The following is a 26,377-nucleotide window of genomic DNA, read 5'->3' on the forward strand; positions in this document are numbered from 1 at the left end:
TGGACTTCACCCAGTCTGTTATATTACTCTTACACCCCGCTTTTCAGGAACCAATACATGAGTATACTCTTCCGGTCTGATCCTACGATTAGCAGCATCATCGTAGAGACTAGGAACTAAGTCTGGTTCACTGGCGGAATCTCATCGAAGCCATATAACACAAAAAAGATCTTTTAAATTTTCGATTGTATTACGAATGACCTTTAAAACTTTTTTAAAAAATCACACTTCCACTAACTAATTTTGGTTCACAGCCATATTTTGAAATGAAATAACTCCATATATAGATGAAAATTTAAGGTAATAGACATTGATATAAAACATTCCAGCATTCAAAAGATAAAATATTTACTAAATTACCTTGAATACCGTTACAACAAAATGGGTCTAATCATACTCAAATCAAGCAAAATGTCTTATTTGGAAGCTATTTTTTAGCATATTTTCAATTGTGTTATATTCTAGCTAAAACTAAAGAATAAACCTTAAATTACAACTAAAAAAGAATTCCAAATCACTTTCAAGTCATCTCCAACTACTCTCACAGCTTCCCACACTTCATCTCCTCAGCTTTCCCTGGCTCAGTTGATGTATAACAAAACCCCACCGTCAAAAGATATAAATACTGGAGCTCCGAGTTCAAGTAAAGTAACAAAAGCCCCTCCCACACCAATAAAAAAGTCCCAAGAAAATATTTATTCATCAAAGGTTTTGCAATTATGTACTGGATCTAGCCTTAAGCGATTGATAAAGAAAAAGCCGGGATTTGTGAGAATCTGTAGAAAAGTAATACTCAACGCCATTCTGAGGAATGATCGAAATGGTCCGAATAAGGATCTTGATATCTCCAAGATGCAAAATGAGAGAGACAAAAGCTCTCTCTCTAGCACAGCTTCCTCAATTACAGAGGTTGTAATCAATGGAGATTCAGATGGAAGGATTCAAAGGTTCACATTATCATCAAGCACCAGCACGACCAGCACCAAATCCACAACTACATATATAGCACCAACAACCACCTCAAAGACTCAAACTACAGCAGCTCCCTCTCCACCTCAGGACAAACAGCAATATGTACAAATGAAATACTGTTTCGACAAAAACAACAGACAGATTGCTCAACTTCTGCGAATACTAAAGCAGTGTGGAAAAGAGGATGATGAGAAAGAAGAGTGTTGCATTCAAGCCAAAATCAAAATCGACTCATTAACTCTAAAGGATCCAAAGTCAAAATTAGCTGGACTTAGAAAAATATTGCTTCAGTTAATCAAGGATAAAGGCTTTGAATAGCATTGGATCAAATAAACAAAATATTTTGTCGTTATAATGGTGTCTTTTTTTTATTATTATTATTACATAATTAGAATTTTGACACTTTCTTTCTCTTCAATATTTCTAAAATTGGAGCTTATTTAATAATGATGGATAAATACAAAAAACATCTTGAAATTATTTGCGTTACGCGACTAGTAACATATTAAATAATGTACATACTTTGACAAAAGATTGCATTTAATAAAATTGGAGTTTTCATTATATTCATATCATTGAACTAAGCTCCTACAAAAACATAAGGATATCAATTTATAAACGTTCGTAAACATCATCTTGGGACATGACATTTATGGCTATAAACAGCTGATGCGGATAAAAAGTCTATCATACAAAACCAACAAAGACAGGCACCGCATCGACAACTTACAAGTAAGCAACCTCCGTTCTTCTCAATAGGAGCTTTACAGTTAGGACAAAGTTTTACTACGCCTTTTTTTATCAATTCCTAAGTAGCATCAAAAATATAGAAAAAATATTTTATCCATTAAATAATAATTTGACTCCTTACCTTTATATCATTTTTTTCACCCCTTTGGAACATATCACAAGTTATGTCCTTATGATATTCAACTTTACACCTAATAGATTACATATAATTAATTCATTTCGAATTAAGAAATATACAAAAATTCCCTGAACCCCTCTTTTATTATACCTTCAAAAAAAGTAGGGATATAGTTAGAGTTGTGGAAAATATGACCGAAAAGAACATGGTAATGCTGACAATTTTAAGAATGTTTCAGAGGAGAGCAGCTTAGTTGTGTCTACATATTTATTAGATTAACTGCAAGCAGCTAGGAATGAACGAAATAAACACCAATTCCACTATGTATCTTGTAATGACATAGGAAGGAATTACCTTAATATCAATCCTCAATTCTACCTATAGTTAAACGGGGATGGTCTGAAAATTTTCCGCCTCAAAGAGAAGATGGTAGCAGTCGTAAGTATAAGCTAGTCTCATCCATCTACATTTACTCACCAATTGTGAGCGCAGTAGTTTTTTGTAACAGTCATTTGAGTGAGTTGATGTGAGTTGAGGTTCGAGCTGTCATTAAATATTTGTTTTCAAATCAAGGACGAGTTGGATTCATCTACTCAAAATGTCACTGGGGTAAATGAAGATGCAAAGTCCCCATAAACAGAATCTAACTCATCTTTGGTTTGTGTAGGGGTGTTGCCTTTCAAAAACAAAAATTTCATAGCTCACTCAAACAACTTGTTATATAAGCAGTTGTAACATCACCCCGAAGCTGAACATCGATCATAAAACCCCTTTCGAACCATTTGAAGAAGGCTGGATACAAAAATAGTATCGAATATGAGAGCAATCGTATTTCATTAAGACAACGCCAGGCCGCACCCATATTGATGACACCCAAGAAGCTCCTAGGGTTCGGATGGGAAGTTTTTATGCATCTGCCCTACAGTCCTAAACTCACACCAAGTGAGTACTACATGTTCCTGTCTAAGACCAAAGCGCTTGGGGGTAACATTTGACCTCAATAGAAGTCAATGAAAATTGGTTGGCAACAAGTTATCAAATAGAACAGGGCATAATTCAATGAAATCGGATGGTTGTCGTTACACTTCTTATAAAGTATTGAAATAAAGAGAAACATACAAAATTACTTTTTCCCCAACCATGTAATAAAATTTTTACATATAACTAAGTAAAATATCATATTTCATTTCATTAATTATAAGTGTAAGTCTTCGTTGGACTTAAAATATAATTGAGAATCGACATAAGAGTAATTCTTGCCAGTGTTCTTGCTAGATATGGTTGGGATTTGTGTTTCTTTCTTTTCTTACAGGTTTTCCTATGAAACGTCATAAATGCCTAGCTGCTCCACACCCAAACATTCTTCCAATTGTAAGGTTTATTTCTTTTATCTTTACAAACCGACCGGTCATATTTTATATAACTCTAAGTAGGGGCGGGGCGCCAATCGATATGGATGTTTTAGGAGTTCATACATATGACTTGCAAAATAAAAATACGGTCGATTCACATTTTAAACTAATTTTTTAGGTAGCAATAAAAATAATTCTGAAAAAAAAACCCCCACAACAATGCAATTTTAGCTACTCTAAAACCACTGTGCAGACATGCTAGCTCATAGATGACATTACCCTGCTATTTACTTGCATATGGCTCGCTATATACTAACAAAATGGTTACTGGGACATATATATGTACAAAATAATGTACTATTAGAACCATTTACATACCTAGTACAGATATCCTTAAAGCACTCTTCACATGTTGCTATATTTGTAGATTCCTTTGTGATTTTGTAAACACCCATACAATTGATTGAAGGGCAATGAGAATAATTCTGTGTATTGTTCGCCATGAAATGATTAAAACAGTTTAGCGCAAATGCCCTTTTGACCTTATTTCCAATGTTAAAAGCAACACACATATCTTGAACCGTTATACCAACGTCACATTCTTCCCTTGGACAAACCAAAGGGAATTCAGAAGTAGACATTAGCAATTTCAAACATTCGTGATGACACACAAGATGTCCACACAAGTCAAATCTATACATGTCATTTCTTTCAGGAACAAGGTAGCAAATACTGCAAACATCGTCTTCATCAATATTTTCAATGTCTGGACAATTATCTATCACTTTTTGAATTTCAGCTTCAATCTACATATATTTCAAATTCAATTATAATAGTCTAATAATCACCTGACACCTACCTTTGGTATAACTTGTTTCTCCCCACAGATACGTATAACTTTCTCTGACAATTTAATATCAACAGAAGTAATTCCTTTTTTATTTTTAAGTTTGAATAGATTTGTTCCATATATTTTGAGGAACTGAAGCAGTACCCCAGCCCGGCCTTTGCACTTATCAAAAGAGATATCAGTGTTGATGATCTGCAGATTATCCAAACATCTGTAAATAGTGTATAATCATGTAAATTATAATTCAAATAGTAAGGATTAATCATAAACCTTTCAATTTCTTCTATTGCCTTCTCAGTAGCACTTGGATATCCAAAAATTCGAAGGGAGTAATCTTGTGAAATAAAGTCTTCCACAATAGCAACCTGGCAGTTTTTTTCTACTTTCCCTAAATCTTCTTGGTGGGAATAACAATGAAACAAAACAGGGACTTCTGCTCTGCTGAAGGGAACACCTGTATACAGCAGGGGGGGAAATGTATAATTGCATATTAATATAATCGATAAAGGGTAGTTATTTTAAACGTTCACAATTTTCTTTTGCCTCCTACCATCACGCTATATACACACACTAATGGAAATTAAGTACGGTACAAATGTTACTTATTATACTTCCGTACGACAACATACCCTGATCTTCTTTTAATTAGGAACAAAAACGTTGTACACTCTTGTGTATTTTTTGTAATTTACATGCTAAAATAGACAACACGTTTTTGGCTAAAGCAATCGGTTGGACTAGTCAATTCGTACTAAAATTCAGAAAACATGTCAAGCAAGACGGTGAGGACCCACTGATGATGATTTTCAGAAAGTTTTGTGGCCCAGAAGTGGCCAAAATTGTCCAAAGTCCTTGTTTGTTAAGGTCAAATTTACAAAAAAAAATCCCGCCCAATCGATGAATGCAATCGCAGGCAGCTATTTGTTCGATAACTATATATTATCATGACTTTTTGGAATAAATAACTTGTTTACTTTAATTTACATAAAAACTCATAAAGTAACTATTAATTAGACTAAGATACTTTTATTCGATGAAGAATGATCCTACCGCTATCCTTGTCAATAGTATTTATAGGCGAGAGAACAAATCTCCTGTACGTGTGTACAGGAGAGTGGTTTTATTTTCAACTTTTTCCCAATTTCGATGACGGCTAGTGCGGAAAAGTTATCATATGGTATGAAAATGACCTATACATGGTCCTACCAGGTAATCATTAGGTTGCATATCTCAATCAAATTATGACAAAAGGCAAAAACTTTCAATTGATCAATATAGATACTAAGAGTAAATTTTTAGTCATTTTGCATTAAATGATTTTGATATAAATTTTTAGTCATTTTGCATTAGATTATTTTGATATAAATTTTTGTACCTATAAAAAGTGTTAAAAAAGGTTTTTTTCTAAAATTAACCTATGGTACAAAAACAAAAGAGAAAAAAGTTAGAAACATTAAATGATCCGCGTATAGCGCACATCCATTTATTTTACATTTTTAAAAGGATAACAAATTTCATATGTTATTCTATATTTATTAATGTTTTTTATAGGTTGCAATAATATTTATCATAATTAATCAATGAAAAATAATTATTAAAGCTGTATTTTAATCCTTATTGTCCAAATAAATAACTTTTATTTTCTTTCAAACTTTCTCGAAAAATCAAACCAGTCTAATGTATAGCAAGATGAAATCATGTATCTACTACAACGATTCCCAACCTTTTCATCACTTTGAAGCTCTATAACATTTTTTGGTCAAACATATTTTTATGAATGATGCATTTATAGTTCATGTCATCATTCAGAGCCCTTGAGGATGTTCCTCGGACCATAAGAGCTCCGATGATCCCTGGTTAGGAACCACTGATCTAGAAATTTAGTCAGTTTGTAAATTAACTTATTTGTTATAAATAATAAATACTCCTTTATATAATTAAGAAATATTATCTGTCCTAGCAGTGCCATTGGAAGTGAGAGGTTATTTGTGGTATCTCCAAAAGTGACATTTTGAAAGGGAATTCTTTTTTCATGCTTAAGCGAACAGACGTTTTTGGTCACTTTTTTGTTGATCTACTAATGGCTCTGTATAGATTATATCCACCTTACCTTGGAGTAATGAAGAGCACTCCTCCTCATTCCATAAATCATCCTGCTTCAAAGGAAATGACAATTGTTTTTTGAAAACTTCCACTCTTGTGTTTCGCTCTCTTGGATCAAATTTACAGTCCGATCTATGATAGATATATTATTTAGTCACACGGATCACATAATTTGTCAATCTGCGATTTGTGTAATTACAAAATAAACTCAAAAGAAGTTAATTGTGTCTATCAAGTTATTTTTGCATTAATTAAGATATAATTTAAAACTGGACTTACTTAAATAATTTAGTTATTTCTTTCTTAAGTAAATGTATTACTTTATTTGGGACAGTCCAAGAAGATTTCAAAGAGACATTGGAATGGTATTTCATTTTCTGAGTGCTTATTTTTTCCATTACTTGATTAGCAAAGTATAAGCTATAAGTTTCTATTAAAACCTCATCCTTTCCCTTTTTTTTAGTGTTATCTATAACTGACAATCCCATGTTCTGAAAAACAAAATTTAAAAAAAATATTCGAATTAAAATATGAAATAGAGAAAATTTAAAACAACACAATGCCTTAATTCCTTTGAAAAACGACAAAAAAAAAGCTTAAAATTCATATTTTTTATTGTGTTAATTTTACATTTAGTCAAAATTATATCCATAGCTTGGATCATAGCCATAAAAAAATATTTTAAAGTAATTTATAGTTCTTTTTAATTTAACAATGTTTTTTGTTTGTTTTGTTTTTGATTTTTTTTGAGAATCTTGTGACACTTGATTTACACTCATTTGGGCTATTGGTGATCATTAGAAGATAAAAAATTTTAAAAAATGACTTTTTAATTATATCGATACCATCAGTATAATGTTGCATTATTATATTCTTAATTAATTAATCAGATACTTTCTAACTTACTAATTAACATGAATTAAACATCATAAGAGAACACTAAAAAAATAGATCAAAAATATTAAGAACTTTATTTGATTGGAGGACTTTAGAATAAATCATTTTGACATATAAACTAAAGTATACCGATGTATTTTTTTGATCATGTTACCATCAACTTCCTTTTATATGACTTCGGAGGAGAAAATGTATACGCTACCGAGTATATTTTTTATAGTAGCATTAGTTCAATGAAAATATAGTAAAATTATAATTGAACATATTTATATTTTACAATCGGTAGTAACCGGCATTACTCAGAATTATTAGGGGTTGACAAACAGACATACGTTTTTTAATTAGTATATAAGTACTTAAGTAGTGTTGAAAATCGTGTTGGATAGTTTTTCAGGGGTTTAATATTATTGTATTTGACTCTAAAAATTCCTCTTCGGTTTTTCATTGAAGGGAAAAACTTATATTGCGTTATTCTCTGTTTTATAAAAAAAACAACAGCTGGCTTTTATGCTAGCGCCACTCATATATTGTCACTATTAATTATATAATTTCTAGTATTATATGTGAGTGGCGATAACATAAAAGCAAGCTGTTTTTTTTTTATGAAACAGAGAATTACCCAATATAAGTTTTTCCCTTCAATGAAAAACCGAAGAGGAATTTTTAAAGAGTCAAACACAATAATATTAAACCCATGAAAAACTGTCCAACAAGTTAATAATATAATTGATATTAGTTTACATTTGTACATGAACCTATTATCTACAAGTTCAGTCAATTTGATAGTGCGATATTTGAACTCTAAATAAAATTTTGACATAATCAATTTCTTCAGTTGGTGAGGCTTGTTCTTAATCAGCTTATCCCTTTCTTCTTTTCGTTATTTTCACAACGCACATACACATACTTATACACTCTTTTTTTAAATAATTTTCAAATCATGACGTCTCAATATCTTTTATGATCAGTATTACCAAATAACCATTTTTTATCAGGTTCAGTTAACCTCGAAAACTGCAGCTTCTAAGGAATTTGTCACTTTTAGAATTAGTATAAGTTATAGTACTCATATCAATGAATACGACGTCTATTATACTATCGCAATATCGAGAAAAATTATCCTACCTTGTTTTTATGTTATCGCCACACATAAACTTTGACGTCACTATTAAAAAGTATGGTGGAAGTCAAAGGTAAGTCGGAAAAGCGTTATGGTATTACCTAATATTTCTATTAACCTTGGACACTCTGATAATTTTGAAGAATGTTTTGGAGGAGAGTGACAAGGAGGGAGAGGGAATTACTCCGAAATCGATCCTCAATTCTACTTTCAGTCCAACAAAAACTAACAATTATAACTCCACAATAAATCTTCAGAATTACTGTCCGTCTTTTATGAGGACATACAAATGTCCAATCAGTTATTAATATAATTGAATTTACCAAGGGCTCCATTAAAATCTAAAAACTTGGAATTTTAAAATACAAGATATAATTTATTAATTAACAATATAGTTTCAACAAAATAAATACAGGGTAGGCCAGCAAAACGTGGACTGTTAATTAATGTTTATTTCCTCATTACTATGAAAAGATTTAGTGATAATTTATTGATATTCTGTTTTAACCATCCTTATTACCTAAACAAGCTCAACGAATCATATAGACATTTCATCATCATGAGCGAGCAAAAAGACAGTGCATTTCAGATCTACTAGATGCTTGAGTTGATGTGATGAAGATAACGGACATTGTTAAGTGTTCTAGAAGCCTGGTTTTTATGTTGGCCAAGATGAAACAATTGGAGAAAAGCTCTCCAGAATATAAATTAGGATCCCAATAAGTCGATATATCGCCTCCCCAACAACTTCTCTGAGCTCCTAACCCAATACGAGGATTATAAAACACAGCTTGTGATATATTTTTCACAAGGATCCCACACCACCTTCGGACAGAGGAAATGGAAGCCAGGAGGCGTGATAGGCACAAGAGAATCCTCACATCCCATCAAGGCAAATGGGTCAATTGTGAAAATTTTCTCGGAAAAGAAGAATTTCACTGTTGATCAATTTTACAAGTGCTGGAACAACCACTGGGTTGCAGAAACAAAAGCAGAGATCCAAGGGGTTACCACACCAAATATCCGGCCCGAACAATGGTCCTCGACGTTGTGGCCCCTGATGAAAAGAAGATACCTCCGTTCTTTTTCAAGGTTGGACAGAAAATCGGCCAGGATGGCCTACTATAAGGTGCTTAGTTACACCATCTTACCATGGCTGAAGACAGACTATCCGGAGGGACTCAGGACGGCACCCCCTCCCACACGTCCGCCAAGTGCCAAATGTTCTACCCAGATAATATGGCTCAATTGTGTTCTAAAGAGATATGGCCTCCTTCCACACCAGATTTGTATCCAGTTGACTTTTCTATACAAGCACTTTGGAGAGGGAAACCAACAGAAACCTCACATCCAAATATAGGACTCACTGAAGTCCTCCATAGTGGCTATATAGGATAACTTGTCTGAGGATTTTGTTATCAATTCATCATGGCCTTCAGGCGACGTGTATATGCTGTGATTAATAATGGAGGTGACTATATTGAGTGAAAAAAGTAACATACGCCCAGAATGTGTAGTCAAGGGGGTTGGCATCAGGATTGTAGGGAGAAAAAATTGTCAAAAAGTAATTCAAACGAGTCTTGCACTTACTAATTCAATAAATAATTAAGGTGATTGAAATTAATTCATATTTAGATATATTAAAGTGTAAACAATTAACTATAAAACAAAAAGCCAGAGCTCTCTAGCTGACGTACAAGTCGAGGAAATGACATTTGAACGTAATCGACGAATGTATATGCCGTGAGGCTTCTCCAAGACCACCGTCTACGCCGTCTGCTAGTCAAAAGATTAGAAAGAAAGAAGGGATCTGTTAAAAAGGCCAAACTGGACCGGGAGGAGTTAAAAGAAAACAGCGCATGCCTTAAATCAATGAGGGCCTATAGAGGATATCTCTGGGTTTCACACCAAACTGTCTAGATAGTTATCAAAAAAGTGGGTGGAAAAGGCCTTTTGAGGATGGAGAGACCAATTTTGAAACTAGCTATAAAAGAAACTATCCTTTCCTCTCCATCTCCTTTGCTGTAAGACTCTTTTGAATGAGTATTTTGAACTCTTTTTTGCCACTTTTGGCCCCACTACATGTATGATGCCAAACCTCTCGACTACACCCTTTGGGTGCATGTTGAATGGAAGACCTGCAGTATCTTTCACTCAAGTACCAAGGCCCTCAAACCCACTGTCGGCCAGAACTGGGACCCATTGACTAAGGACTACATCTAAAGCGGGTGCCAGGTTTCCCTAATATTAATAAATTATACCTTATTGAAGGTTTAAATTTAGTGTTCAGATTTTAATGGACAACTCGGTAAATACAATTATTTTTCCCACACAAAATAGTAACTTGTTTTATTACCTCAAAATCATATAACACAAATGTGATTCTAACAAGGGTTTCACTCCCACCTTCTCCTCGCGCTCTATAAAAAAACTAATTCCATACTGTATAAATTTCAAGCTATGCTTATGCATTTGACCCCAGAAAAAGAAAAATGTATGAATATGGAGGGGTGATAATACCAAGTTCAATTTTAGTCCTATTTTTCTGAAGTAAGAAAAAAAAATTACGAAATGTAGTACAAAAAAATGAAATTTTCTGGCAAAAATAAAAAAAGAATTAATCGTATTGGACAAATAAAATTATTGAATATACCTGCTTCAGGGTATCCCCAAGAAGATCTTCAACGCATTTAATCAATTCTGTACGAAAACGTCCGGAACTATTCATATTTAAAAAAATGTAAAAAGATAATGATGAACTTTTTGACTTATTCCGGACCCATTTTGGTTTGAAGTCTAAAGAGATTTGAGATATTAATTGAAATGCTTTCTTAGCATCATCAATTGCAGTAAAAACCAGTTCTGGTTCATATGGATTACGGACATTCAGTTGAAACTGTGGCATGGAATTTAAGGCTGTGATCATTTCAACCCATTCTTTCACCTCATCTGGAGAATAATTATAGAGTGGTAGTGTAATAGAAAGAAAATTGCCAGGGATCGTAATTTCACTAACTATACCAAAGAGGCCAAGGTTAATAAATATTTTAGTTCCAAAGACAGGAATTTCCATATGTTCAGACTTGGCCATTTGAACATTATTTTCAATAATTTCGTTCAATAAGGTTATAAGAATAGATTTATTTTCTGGATGACAACATGCATCTATCTGACCACGCTCTATATGGACATATATATCATAAAAGCTAGTCACTTGTTTTACGAGAGAGTTATTCTTAATAGATTCCTGGAGTCGTGGAGTCTCAGACTTTATATTTCTGATGATTTTATAGCGTAAAAATTTACTACCCAGTTTTGGAAAGTCTGTATAGTGCTCAACCATACTTGACTTAACGAATTGAGTATAGAGCGAATCCTTATCCTCGATCCATTCTGGTTTAACGGCAGATGCATGAAAAATGAATGTTTTTGTGGTCGTCATGACTTTATCAAAACAAATATACTGAGGAAGTTCACAAGATAACTTATTGATACTTGAGCTACCGTGAAGTACCATTTTTTCACATGTCACCGGAGACAAATATCCCGTTTTGTAATGACCAGCAAAAATTCCGACGGATCTTTTGAAGGAATTATAAATTAATTTTAGAATTGTATCGTAGCAATTAGTATGATTAAAGTTAAGAGACTTGAGGTTAGCAAAATTATAGGAACGATAGGTTTTTTCAATTTGCTTGATAGAGCGAGAGACAAATTTTCGTACAGAAAGCAATGCCTTGGAACTTACGAAATTTTTCTTTGACCATACTCGTTGTTCATTACTAGGCACTATAATCCATCTTTTATAAGCTTCAAGCATAGTTATAAAATCCCCAGACGGATGACAAAATTTTAACTTTTGAATATCAGCAGCTTCGATGTTCCCGTAACGATAAAATATATTTCCTCCAAAAGAGACCATACCAGAAATCACTAGTATTTCATAAATATAGTCTCTTTCCAATTCAATCGTATTAACAATTAAATGAGAAAGGCGAGGATCAATATTAAACTTTGCCATTTTATGCCCAATAGTCGTAAGTTGATAGGAAACATTACCTTCTTCAACAGTTTTAATTTCATCTAAAGCATTTAGAGATACTAATGAGGTAATTCCAACTTTAATTGCAGCAGGATCTGGAGGATCTATAAAATGAAATGATGAAGGGGAAGAAAATCCAAGGTCAAATAAAGAAAGAAGTGACTGATCCAAGGGTAAACATTTAATCTGAGGAGACTGACATGAGACGAAATCGTCGAAATCTTTCAAAGTGTATAGTCTGTAGCAGACACCCGGTCCAACTCTTCCAGCTCGTCCTGCTCTCTGTATTCCTGAACTTTTGGATATCCTACACAATGATAGCTCACCAATGTTTTTAATCAAATCATAAATATACTCTTTTTGCCTTCCCGAATCAACGACAAACGAAATATCAGGTAGAGTAACGGACGTCTCTGCTATTTTAGTTGCCAGAATGACCCTTTGTTCATTTATATTCAAATCTTTTTAAATAGAGCCCTTTGCGTTTCAGACTCCACATTTCCATGAAGTGGATACGCCTTTATATTTCTTTCCATTTTTTGAAAATGGTCTTCTAAATTATCTACACATTCGTCGATCTCAGCAGGAGTTGCCAAAAAAGCCAATATATCTCCAACTTCATTTTCGTGCACAATCTCTTTTATCTTCTTCAACGTTCTTTCCAAATATTCCCTAGGATTATCTGATATTGGCTCATTATTGTAAATTATATCAATAGGGAAAGTTTTTCCTGGAATTGACAGATTCTTTACACGTGTAGTATCATGTGCAAAAAAGTTATAAAAAATAGACGGATCGATAGTTGCTGACATTATGACCAATTTTATGGGATTATTTCGAGTATATTTCGCCGTGATGACTTCTTTCATGATTCCCAATAAGAGATCTGTCGCAAGGTTTCTTTCATGTGCTTCATCTATCACAACTATATCCACATCACTTAAATATTTATCCTTCCTCCACTTGTGTAGCAACCCGAAGTTAGTAGTGTAGACTATTCGGGAGGTTCCAAGTTTATAAGTCGTATCCCAAGATGAATAATCAACAGCGACAGCAGATCCTTCATTGCCAACATCTAGTATATGAAAAATATAAGTAAAATTTGGCTAAAATAAACAATGTATCACTACTCTTTTAATAAACTATTACTAAGCAATATTATAATACAGAATCGAATAAAATACTATGTAGATTTAAATATTATGAAATATATAGGGAAGAGTGACGGTACTTGTTACGGAGGAGATATGTTACACTGCCAATAACTTTAAAATATGAAGTTATTTAACCACCCTGTTCTTATACAATTAAATGTCTTCCTTTGTTTATCATATCAACATAAAACCCAAGTTGTCTAATACTTACAGTTATAGAGAATTTCTATATTGAAATTTTTGACACAAAAACTAAACATTTCAGCTAAGTGTTTATAATATTTATGTCATAAGAGATGAGATTTTTATTTTATTTTATTAAATGTCATAGTCTGGCATGTTGTTCAATTAATTAACATGCTTGTAATATATTATTAGTTTCAATATTGAGTTCAGATCATTTATTCTGATTCCAACACTATGGAGGAGACTTGTTATACCCCATTTTTATTATATACATATACCCGTAATATATATATATATTATATTAATTATGGGTTTTTTTTTGTGTATTTCATGTTATATATGTATCTATTTCTGTAAATGTTTTATTTGTTTATCTTATATATGTAATTATAAGTACTTACTTTAGTATGACATACTGTAATAAGAAGTAAAATAAATGTTTGGATATAACAAATGGCATTTTTCACATGTTTCCTCCTGTTTTAACATATCTAATCCTATCCTGTACCATATCTCCTCCTGGTGCATCAAGTATTCTACTTTTGGTTCATTTCAAAAACGCCAATAAATGGCTATTAATTATTGCACTACATCAAAAATATTTTGTCTTAGAGAACTAACTACCTATGTCATTGTTGCTATGACATTAAATTATCTTTTAAATTGTGAAACTTATGACATTTGAAAAAAAAAAGGATTTTTTTAATATGTATCCTCACTCTACCCTACTATTAGTCTTGGAGCCGTTCACGGAAGTTGTCACCCCATAAGGTACATAAGGTTTGACACCCTGAAATTACTTATTTCACCTGGAATATTGATTTTTTTTTTTTTGCCTGGCCCCCCACCCTGCTGGGTCTGTCGTCCAGACACCCCTGAAAATACCCTCTGAACGGGGTTTTTTTAACCATAAGGTACATAGACAGAATTGACTTCCTACCTTTATACTATCAACACGTCCCTTATTTTGTCTTGAAGTTTAATTCGTTTTACAGGGGTTTAAAGTTCATTTTCAAATTTTTATTAAGTTAAAAAGTGTTATAGGTACACCTTCTTCCTCTTCAGAACCAGCATTGAACGTATGGCATCTTCATTCCACGAATAAATGGATCACTCGAAAGCTAAGACAATGATCTCATCTTTTTCTTAATAAGGGCGTTTCCAACCCTCTAATTGAGCGGAACATTTTTGCATATCTGTCACTCAACCTTTTACTATGGCTGAAAATGAAAGTGAAGACAATAATACTGATAAAACATATCTAAATAGAAATAGAAAAGATGTCGACCTGAAATGGGAGAAAGTCACATATAACAAGAGGGGACAACAGGGTAAGAGCCCATCCCAGGATAAGAGAACGAGGTTCCAAAGAACCTCAAAACAAAAATAACAAACTTGGAGTCAAAAAGCCTAATTCCATAAAAAATAATAATCAGAAAGTACAACTTTCTGCACATGAAAAAACTGAAAATCAAGCCCCCCGAAGTAAGAAAGGAGAGAGGGAGGGTCATTCTAACGAAACTCATCCATCCAAAAGGCGATCTGTAAGCTATTGACTTCACCCTAAAAGTGGCTTCTGCAGGAAAGGTGCGCTTTCAGGATCCTCGAAACGTGCCCGTAACACAAAAAAGTGCGGAAACTGTGGAAAAGGTGATAGACCAAGATGAAAATTGTAACCCCTGTGTTGATAAGTATAATCAACACAAAACAACTATCATTGTTTATGATTGTGCAGGTAGTTCCAGAGAGTAAATTGTAAAATTCTGTGTTGATGCTAGCACTGATAAAAATAATTGTAAAGATACTCCAAATGCCAAGGAAACTGCCAGTGTCAGAAAAACTGCTACCGAGGACCACGGAATGCCAGATGAGCCAAGAGAAGACCTTCTAAATCAACCAGCAGGTGTAAAAGGCTCTAGAAAAAATTCAAATATAATATTCAAAAAGTCATGATTGCAAAAAGCAGTCCTAAATAGATATATTCTTGTATTTGGTTGCCAAACCAAAACAAAAAAAAAAAAAGATTAGCTGCTCTTATATCAAGAGGATGAAGATCTTCGTAAATTTATTAAATATACAAAAATATTGATAATAACCATAAAATTAAGTAGGACTTAAGATCAATTTCTGTTGTAGTAGCACATATGCCCCTTTGTGTGGTCGTGTTCTTTACTGTATGTATGTGTATAGTTTTGTGTGATGTATGCATATCTCTATTATTTTATAATGTTTGTATAATTGTACAATGGTAAACAGCAATACATTCTTAACTAACAAAAAAAAGGTACAAGGACAAAACTTGCACCAATGTATAGTACTATTTCTGGACATCATAAAAAACTGACAAAAAAAATCGTTTGGAAACTTGAAGTCAGACAAGGTACACCGAAAAACCGTAAAATGTATATTTTTTTCAGCCCATAAAGGTACATGAACAAAACTTGCATCAATGTATGTTACTAAGTCAGGACATCATAAAAAATCAAGACTGACAAAATTAATTTCGGAAAATTGAGGTCAGACACCCCAAAAGTCGCCTCACAAACGTTAAATTTACGGTTTATTTATAACCAATAAAGTATATAGACGAAACTTGCATCAATGTATAGTACTATCTCAGGGCATTATAAAAAACAAAGACGAATAACCAATTGCCGTCTTCAAAAATAAAGACCAACCCCCAAAAAAGTACCACTCGCCCCCCGGGTTTTTTTTCTTTGTTTCTTTTCGGCCCAAAGGTTGCGTGATACAGTAAAAGTAACGACGTGTGAGGTAAAACCAAAGAAAATACATAGAGAGGAGAAGGTGTGCAAGTTTCAGTAATATACTCCAGCCTACAGTGAGGGTACATTTATAGAAATGACGTAATATATGATTTTTAATGATTTTCATTTACTTTAATGGACTTATATCGGTTCCGGTGACGTCTTAAGTTAGAGCTCAGAGGCATCATGACATGTACTAATCTCAAAGCATGAAGAATTGGACTCAAAAGCATGATAACTTATACTTGGAAAAAAAATGTGCAATGGACATCTAAGGAACTCTATGTGACTGGGATGACAAGAATGATGTATTCAATACATTGGAAGAGATAAATTCGTATTTTAATAGATATTTGTATTTATATTAAGTAAATCAGGTGATAATTATGGTATCATAGTGTTTTAACAGATATTTCAGTCAATTTTTGTGGTTTGAAATTGATGATATGACAATATGGTAAAGTGATATATGTTTTATTTACTCAACAAAGTGATAAAATCGTCTACATGTATTGCTATAAAGTTAGATACTAATTAATCAGACTCAACTTCAACAAGCTAGCAGGAAGAGACGAAGGCATGGTAACTTAAAATAGTCTGGGAATCTTTAAAATAACTAAAACTCGGGAAAGATGGATACGACTACAGCACAAGATATTATATTCAAATGAAGGAATGTTAAAAGTGTTTTGGTAATCCAAGAATTTTTATGCATTAAGTCAAAAATAACATCTTCTCTACTCTCGTATTTTAACAGCAACTTTAGTATTTATGTTAATGAATAACGCAAGTTTGAGTTAGGAACTGAAATGATCATGCAAACGGATCTAGAAAAACTCGTCTACGGAAAATTCGTATAGGGAAAGTTTGTACTGGGATTACTCGCATTAGGAAAATTTGTATAGGATAAAGCTCGACGGGGTGAAGACTCGCATCCTCTATTTAATCTAAATAATAATCTCACTTATGTAATGACTTATGTGCTCGAACAAGAGACAAAATAAGTAATATTAATAAATATGATTAAAGAAAAATAAACTAACACGACATAATTCGAATGGAAAAAGTGTTATTCACTTAATTATCATAAGACATGATGGATTACATTGAAATCTATAAATTTAATGGCCTTTTAATGTGTCTTCAACCTAAGTTTGATCAAAATCGATATGTAACTTTTGTCGTAATCCTGGTGACTAACAAACAAGCAGAGGCTAAAAACTTACCATCCGTCCAACTTCGTTGTAGAAGTAATAAATTAATTTTACTATGTAACATTAGTTTGCCTTAAATATGGCAAAGCCAAGTATAAGGCAGCCCCCCCCCCACAGCGCCTTGTGGTGAAGCCCAGCTAGCAGTGTTGGGTTCCCTTCTGAAATACTAGACCGGTCAGAGACCGTTATGATTTTGTTGTACCGAACTAATTCGGTTCTTTATAAAAGCTCAGTCTCTATCGCCTCAAAGTTAGAATTGGACCAAAGCAAAAAATTAATCTAGACCGTCCAAAAGGAAATATTACATCTTATTTAAATTGGCGAAGCCAACTACAATATCCATGTATCCATGTTCCTAAGCTGTTGCCATTATTATCTAACTCCTGAGCAGTGAACTTATTTTCCTACTACATTCAATTACATTAAAGACCTGATTAAACATTCATGTTTGCTCACAAAAGACGTAGAGTATCCCTGAGCATTTGTTGGAGAGCAATAATTGTAAGTCTACATTAGACTCAAAGTAGAATTGAGAATCAACAAAGGAGTAATTCTTGCCAACGTCTTTATAATTTCCTTCTCCCCCTCCTCCCTTGTCACAGCTGCTTATAGATGATCTGATGAAACATCATGACAGCTAAGCTGCTCTCCTCCTTAACATTCCTTAAATTATCAGGGTTACCATCATGATATTGGTTTTATTTTTTCAACACGCCCAAAATTATCTCAATTTGCATCACTGGATGTACACAACTAGCATTTTGAAATAAATTAAAGATCCAATGTATTTTCCTTTCAGTTGTTTTCACTAGATTTCATAAGTTGACTCTTGCCTTATTTAAAGTAACTGAATACGTATTATAAACTCAAAAAGGGTATTACATAGGATTTGGATTTTTAATCAATTTATATAAACTAAAACCTTCGTACTCAGTCAATATATACAATAATAATAAGGATTCTCTAAATAATAATTATAAGTTGGTATCCAGAAAAATACAGAAGGCTTATCTACCATATGTTTTTTTTCAAAAATTTCCTTTCGACTCGCGATTCTTCGAAGTCGAGTCGCAAAGTCTTCAAAATATGAACTCAAGTCCAAGTTTATTCCTAAGTCTCGAATCCTTTCTATCACCTCTATTGATAACACATTTTTCAATTTATACTTTGTACCTTCAAAGGTTCTAATCATGGGGATACAAAGTTGGATTTTCTACGTATTATCCGTTTCTTCTAATACTCGTAATATGAAGTTTTAATATATACCATCAAATACGAGAAATGAATTATTAGCATTTATGTCAGTATTTTGGAAGTGGGTATAATGACTTTTTGCCACCCTGATTATCACTGCATGCAGGAGATAACAACCTATTTAATTATTTCATTATGATATTCATGACAGTATTGTGAATGTAATTACATTTGTATGGCTGTTAAAAATTGAGTGTTACGTAGTGTGGCTGCTATTTATTAAAATAGGGGTAAAATTAAGGAGGGTAGATGATTCGAGAGTGAAAAATTCTGGGATACAAGGCGGAGGTAGTTGTCCAGTGGGTATATTATTTGAAAATTAAGAGAAAAAAAGAGAGATAATGTAACAGTAAGAGAAATAAATTTAATCTATTTAGGAGAGAATGTCCACTACTCAGGAATTGTCATAACAATGAAAAACACTAAGGAAAAGAAAATTCATTCTACAGATTAACAATTCCAAATTCTAATTCTGTTTTCAAGAATGAAATAATAATGACAACAGCTTCAAAAAATTAAAAACCCTGTTCAGATTACTAACTAGAAAAGCCGAGCTGCTTCCTACACCAACAGCTACCATCTTCAATAAAAACTTCGTCGCATGATATTCTCTATGAAATTGACTAACTTAAGTTGTTTTTTGTTTTAGCAGCAAAAGAAATATAATGCAAACTTTAAAATGGCGTCATTTTTTATTAAGTAAAAAAAGGACAACAAACATTGCCTTTTGATAAAAACTTGGAATATTGTTTAAAAACAAAAAAAAATTTACTAATCATTTTTGTACTAATTGCTATGAAAGGAATAACAATTTGACATCAAAAAATTATTTATAAATTTTACGGTTCAAAGTTTGTCTTTTTAACTAAGATTAAATCCTACGAAAGCATTCCCGCCTTATTATTCAATAGTAATATAATATTAGATATTCGATAGAGAACTGAATAAAATGCTTAAAATAACGTCGCTTTCTGTCTGGATTTCTGGAAATGGAGGCCCAGGAATTTGAAAAATACTTACCGGAAAGAAACAGATGGCTTGTCGGTCGGATTTGTCGATATAAATGTGCCTTTAGTCCCCCGTCTAGATTTAAACGCCACTCATTATCCTCATCTCATATCAAGAGCATGGATATGTATCTATAAAATCAAGTTAACAATGAATGCATCAAGTCAGGCTTTAACTTTGATCTCACAAAGATGCTTATTGCATGTAACATAAACTTATCCATTGCTAATCATCCTACGTTCAAAAAATTTATGGAGAAATACACGGGTAAATTATTAACCATCATTAATTAATGGGGGATGTTGGTAATTATGTCATTCATAGAAATACCCCCATTGTAAATTGTGAAGTTAAGATAAGTTTCAGCATGTACAGTCATCCACACCAAATTACGAAATGGAACTCTGAATTTTGTACCATCTAACAGTATTCATTTTTTTTTTAATCTAATCATAAAATATGATTCTAATTTAGGCAAAATTATCAAGAATTATGATACACAACTCATTAAATGGCAAAAACAAGTGCTTAAATGGTCCCACCAACAGGGGTAGTAGCTTTGGATGGTTCGCAACTAGTTCGTCTGACACAAGTTTCTTCACTTAAAGACTTGGGTATGATCATTAGGTTTTCCAATATTACATAGTACAAAAAATATTACTTTTTTATCACTTAAGGATTAGTTATGATTGATAAGCTCCAAGAAAAGGTGTTAAGAAAACTCATAAAAAGGCAAAAACAACGGCTTAAATGGTCACAACAACGGGGGTAGTTGCATTGGGAGTAGCATTATAATTACCAATTGTGCCTATCCTTCATGACAATAATATGTTGCTATACAAGCATAAATAACGGGGGGGAGTCTATTTTGATGCCCTTAATAAGGAGTAATATCGCCCGGACATTACTACATAATTAGCTTTTGCACTAAATCTTTACGATGGATTTAATTCTAACATTTTTTTTATTAGTATATTTATTATCTAATTTTATGATTTTGAGATTTACTTTATTATTAATAATTATTTAGATCTCATCTGTTGAGATATATCTATCATGTGCCCAATTGTATATAGCAACTTCCACATTAGGAAAAAAGGGTGATGATCTTTTTGATTAAACTCCACGTCTGGCTTGTGTTTAGCAACTTAAAGTTATGACATATTTAACTGAATTCATGTCAGAACAAGAAATTATTATTTGAATCAATCTATTATTTCAATATTCTGTATTCATAATTTATTGTTATTATTAGTTATATGATTACAATTGTTTAATTTTGTATATTTAACATAAATGTATGATGGTTTATTTTTTAGTATGTAGATTATATTTAATTTAAGCCTTCTTTTTAAACTTGAAACTTCAAATATATTTCGAAATACTCTACTTTGTCGTTTCATTAGTTATTATTCTGAGAATATGGTTCATAATGAATTACAATTTCATGGAGTGTCACGTTTTCAAATCTACTGTAACAGATAAAAAACCTTCTACGTAGTATATCTTCGTAAATATTTTTCTAATAAATACTTTCGTTATACCCTCTAAATTTATAATAAAGCAGGCAGCTGATAATCACATCAGTATTTTAAACAATGATACCCTAAGTTTTTCTCCCCCCTTCTCCTTGAACGCGTTTTTTTCTCCAGAACTATCAACTTTAAGCATTACTTACCTAAACACTCCCTTGTATAATCAGCAAGAGCATTGGCGGCCAATCTTCGCGGTTGTGCGCAGTAAATAACATGTTTTTCATTGTGATCATGGAGAAATTGAGGCAATAATGTGGATTTTCCTGATCCAGTATCCGCAACAAGAACAGTCACGTCATAATTTTGAACAGTGTCCATGATTTGACTTCGAAATCGATAAATCGGGAGATGCTTCTTAAAAGTCTGGATCTCACGGTGCAACTAGATATTGATGTCATGTAAATATAAAGAGGAAAAAGGATTTAGAATATATAATATTAATATACCTATTGGATTTTAGACTCGATCAATGGAATATTATTTTGTAATGTCAAATGTGCATATTAATGAAGATACTATTATACAAGCTTAAAGTAAATCGTTAACAACCTTGGGGACCATATTCTCCGGATTAGTAAGTATTTCCTGGAGTGTTCTTTGAAACTCTTCCATTTCGTCAGCATTGTTAATTAATTGTTCACGTAGGGTATGGATTGTCTTTAATTTAGCCTCCCTTGTATTAAGCATTCGAAATTCCTTAGATCCTCTTCCACTAGGAACTTCATTCCATTGCAGGGATTCTTCCACACCCTTGATTTTATTCTTAATTTCCTCATTTTCGCGTTGAAACTGAGTTCTCAGGTCTGTTAGTAATGCTTGAAAAGTTGTCATTACAATTTTGTTAGTTATAAGTATAAGGTAATAAAAGCAATGTGCAAATATTAAATAGATAATTATAATAATATATTTCTCAATAGAACAAAGCAACTTATTTCACTTATCAACATTGATTGTCAATCGCTCGATGATGTGTTTTGTTCCTCCAATCTTCTGGTGATATCATAATAATCCAGTCTTAAAGAATAGGTGGGGAAACCGTGTGATGTCATGTAGTGCGAGCGAGGAGAACTGCAGAAGGGAAATTGCTTGTAATATTAATAAATTATATTAATAGATTTATATGAATCATTGATCGATGTGCAACATTTTAATTTATCAATAGATGATAGCAGCTTGTCAATGATTGAATTATTAAAATACAATCTGGAGGAGAAACAGCTCCAATTACACAGATCATCATTTATTATCATAAATCCATGTTGGTAAACTAATGGTGGGACTATTTCAAATGTTCCAGACATAATATATGAACTTTTTGTCGTGAATATCACGTGGTATTTCAATAAACTCTTATTTTGTTGTAATGTTTGATATCTGAGAAAAAATTTCTTGAGGCAAAAATAAAAACCAAATTTTTTTTGAAGGGTTTTCTGAAGTAAATGTTATCAACTTCAGTTTTATTGTTTCAGTGAAATAACATTAAATATGGTATCCTCCAAAAAAAAAAGGTCAAAAATATGTTTTTTCATCAATAAAGAGTTGATATTAAGAAGGGTTAATATAATATCTTAAAGCAAAATGAAGCACAAAGAATATAGTACAAAAATTTTTTTAGTATCAGTGTTTTGAAACTTTAAATAATAACAAATAATTTTGTTTTCTAAACATAAAATAAGAAATTCTACCTAAGGCCGACTCGGTTAATCGTCAGATAATTATACAGAATAGCTATTAGCTATCTTTTATACTATTAGTATTAACATTAAAGCATTACAAAGAGTATCACTGTTTATTGATTCATAATATAATAGGAAATGTTTAATTTTTGTTCAGTTTTTGTATAAATGTGTAGTCTGCTATCTTCATAGAGAATATCGAGTACCATAATTAAGTAATAAACATGCCAAAATTTTGAATCTGCCTTTGCGACAGAGACATGTCACATCAGTCTCTCATAACCAGGTCTGATCTTCAATATTCTTCATTCCACTTTTAGTAGTTATTGAATTTATCAGGAGACTAATTCGTCTGCTAATCCTTAAGATCATGACAAAGACATGACCCCCACCAAAAAAGAATCATTATTGTTAGATCCACGAAGCTCAAAATTAATTAATAGTCCAGAAGTATTTTCTCGTTGGATTTTTTATTCACCTAATAAAGCATTTTTACTGACGTCATAAATTGCATAATCGGGGCTCAAAGTTGATATTTTTATTACATAAAATGAACAAACTTCCTATAAACCTTGATTTAACTCCATCAAATGGCCTTCTGAATAAAAAAAGACTCAAGAACTCCATTGAAAAGTAATTGAATACGGATATTTGAATAAAATAAAATTAATATCTACTAAAAATGGCGACTTTTTGAAGAGAAAAGTAGGATAATTAGAGAAGAAAGCATGTTTCTTTTAATTATAAATGTTAGTTTTTGTGTACAACACGGAAATAAGATTGTAAGAGGATCTACAAACATACTTTTAATATATTTTAGTGACAGATATATTATAAAACAAGGCAATTCAGTTTTCATATAGAGTAGGGTTAAACTCATTCTATTTGTTGGACCCATTTTGACATCCTATAGTTCACGATTGCCTTGAATATTAATGAAAAAAAAGCTTGTTTAGGGACCCCAAATGGACATCAACTCATGGAACTCTAGATCCCATTCCATGATCAACTCTATTGTTCCATGTACATTCTCTTGAAATCAATGAGCGTGAGTTTAACTCATGGTCTCTCTAAGAGAAGAAAATATACTTTCAATATATATATATTAACTCCAAAGCCAGTTAGTTCTTACATCAGATATCTATAATCATGCCTAGGTATCCGCTGCCAACGAAATAAAATGATACAAACTAATTTATAAGCTAATGTTTTTTTAATTTTATTTTGATACTCATGAAACGAATAGTATAGAACTTATAAATATAAATGTTATTATATGCAATAGAAAAAAGAGCATTTCTTAATAGAGATCAATAGGTTCCTTATTTATTTTTTAAACACAGATTCCCTTCAAATTCAGTCTATAAAAAAATGCTATATTGTATTTATACTCTTTCTTATAAAACATGTATCGAAGGGGGCAGTCATTAAAAAACAATATTATTAATAATGAAAAATATAGCAATATATATATTCATCTCTTACTACTCAGGTATATAAAAAAAGATTAGAAAAGATTCTCTATTTCTAAAAAATAAATGAATTTTTGTAGTGTCTGTCCATCCAGAATCTTTGTACATTGTAGGGCTGGTAATTTTTTTTTTAAAAAAGACGATGATATTAAGGACGGTGGGGAAGGGGCGTCATTATTTGGGTTTTCCTTCTCCCTTCTTCCCGATAAGAGATTTGTGGATATGAGGGATGACACCACCACCAGCAATGGTGGCTTTAATAAGTGTGTCTAACTCCTCATCTCCACGGATGGCTAATTGTAGATGCCGTGGAGTGATACGCTTCACCTTCAAATCCTTGGAGGCATTTCCAGCCAACTCCAAGACCTGATGAATAAAAGTAGAAGAATTAAAAAGGATGAATATAATAGCTATATCATTTAATGAATAATATTTATCCATCATTATTATCATAGCAATTACCTCCGCTGTTAAATACTCGAGAATCGCTGCACTGTAGACTGCAGCCGTTGCTCCAACACGTCCATGAGATGTGGTTCGACTCTTCAAGTGTCTATGAATACGACCCACAGGAAATTGGAGCCCTGCCCGGGCAGATCTGGACACTGCTTTCGCCTTCGCTTTTCCAGAGTCCTTTCCCGCTTTTCCACCAGCCATGGCTATTCACTAATCCGTTTGTAAGATTCGATGAACTTGAACAAATACTCTTTGTGAGTCTTAGGCACTGAACTTGACGAGTCCAAATGAGAGCGAGTGATGATCAATAATAACAAGGAGCGACGATGCTGCTATTTAAAATCCCAACGGACGCCAGTCGTTGATTAGAGTGACAACAACAACAAAACTTTTCTTTTTTTCCCCTCTTTTCTCCTCTCTTTCTTTCTTTCTCTTCTTTTTCAAAGGAAAAAAACCGGCAATCACGAGTTGGTACTCGTGATTATTACCTTCAATTAACTCTTTTCTACACATTCAGCTTCACTCATTAAGTATTCATATTCATATATTTCCCATATACAAAGGCTACTCTCTTCATCCTTTGTCCCATGCTGTTACTTAAAAGTACAAATTATAATTAAAATTGACGTATAATATCGTTATATCATCAAATGTCAGTTTTGGCGCCAAATTATGGCTAAAGAGATGACGCGTTGCTTTCCCCAGTTGTACCATATAAATTTTAATGTATTTTTAATCATTTTCTTAACCCGCGAAATTAGCGCGCCCTCTCTTGGCGCGTATTTTCTAGTAATAGTAATAACACGCTATTAATAATAAGGTACATATTAATTTTATATTAATATCATAATTAATACGAATGATTAGCAATTTAGATTTGAGAATCACACTGACAATTTTACCTGCATTTATTAGCATAAAGAATACAGGTGTAACTCGATACAGGAACCAGCGAGTAAGAGTACCTTCTTTGTGTGTATTTATTTGTATTCCTGTGTGATTAACAAGCCAATAATAGCAATGGACGCACCAATTAATTACTTCTTATTAGTTATGTGCCACGAGCAAAACTCGTCTACATATAAGACTATTATTTACTCTAAATTAGTCCAAACTTGGGATTCCTCCTTTTTTATCGCATTATGGCATGTAAATCTGGAGAAGTTTCTTTCTCTGTGAAATTTGTGATTTATCTTTTCTCAATGACAATTTCAATATTAAGCCATGTCCACACGACAACGCTTTCAAAACATATTTTATTCATATTCAAAAAGTTTCGTGCGGACATGACACGAGGAGTAAATCTGCTTAATCCGATGCTGTTAATAATATTCATCTATCAAATTATAATTTTTATTATTACCTTAGCGAATTCTATATTCATTAAATATGCACTAAATTATAAGCAACAGTACTACTAAAAGTACATTGGTTATAATACGACTGTAGTAAC

At 32.5% G+C, this 26,377-nt stretch overlaps 3 protein-coding genes and 1 long non-coding RNA gene across 4 annotated transcripts; 1 reads left to right on the forward strand and 3 right to left on the reverse strand.

Moving 5' to 3' along the window:
- Nucleotides 1-1,313: 1,313 nt before the first annotated feature.
- Nucleotides 1,314-21,605, reverse strand: LOC121118829 (uncharacterized). Its single transcript, XM_040713430.2, has 9 exons — nucleotides 21,464-21,605; nucleotides 10,816-13,279; nucleotides 6,425-6,636; nucleotides 6,153-6,277; nucleotides 4,313-4,496; nucleotides 4,052-4,253; nucleotides 3,571-3,998; nucleotides 1,844-1,913; nucleotides 1,314-1,780 (listed from the first exon to the last, which is right to left on the reverse strand). Exons 2-9 carry the CDS (start codon nucleotides 12,181-12,183, stop codon nucleotides 1,604-1,606), a joined length of 2,766 nt encoding a protein of 921 aa, XP_040569364.1. The 5' UTR covers nucleotides 12,184-13,279; nucleotides 21,464-21,605; the 3' UTR covers nucleotides 1,314-1,603.
- On the reverse strand, nucleotides 12,660-13,618 carry LOC121117536 (uncharacterized). Its single transcript, XM_040711994.1, has 2 exons — nucleotides 13,570-13,618; nucleotides 12,660-13,279 (listed from the first exon to the last, which is right to left on the reverse strand). The coding sequence occupies exons 1-2, from the start codon at nucleotides 13,616-13,618 to the stop codon at nucleotides 12,660-12,662; spliced, it is 669 nt and encodes a 222-aa protein (XP_040567928.1).
- LOC121118831 (uncharacterized) lies at nucleotides 21,578-24,394 on the forward strand. The gene is made up of 5 exons (XR_011780174.1): nucleotides 21,578-21,718; nucleotides 21,781-21,894; nucleotides 21,966-22,178; nucleotides 22,238-22,408; nucleotides 22,483-24,394. It is a non-coding gene; the product is annotated as an uncharacterized lncRNA (long non-coding RNA).
- Nucleotides 24,191-25,520, reverse strand: His2Av (Histone H2A variant). The gene is made up of 2 exons (XM_040712811.2): nucleotides 24,931-25,520; nucleotides 24,191-24,834 (listed from the first exon to the last, which is right to left on the reverse strand). Exons 1-2 carry the CDS (start codon nucleotides 25,123-25,125, stop codon nucleotides 24,643-24,645), a joined length of 387 nt encoding a protein of 128 aa, XP_040568745.1. The 5' UTR covers nucleotides 25,126-25,520; the 3' UTR covers nucleotides 24,191-24,642.
- Between the last annotated feature and the right edge of the window lie 857 nt (nucleotides 25,521-26,377).

This window comes from Lepeophtheirus salmonis, chromosome 5, assembly GCF_016086655.4.
Source record: "Lepeophtheirus salmonis chromosome 5, UVic_Lsal_1.4, whole genome shotgun sequence".
NCBI lineage: Eukaryota > Metazoa > Arthropoda > Copepoda > Siphonostomatoida > Caligidae > Lepeophtheirus > Lepeophtheirus salmonis.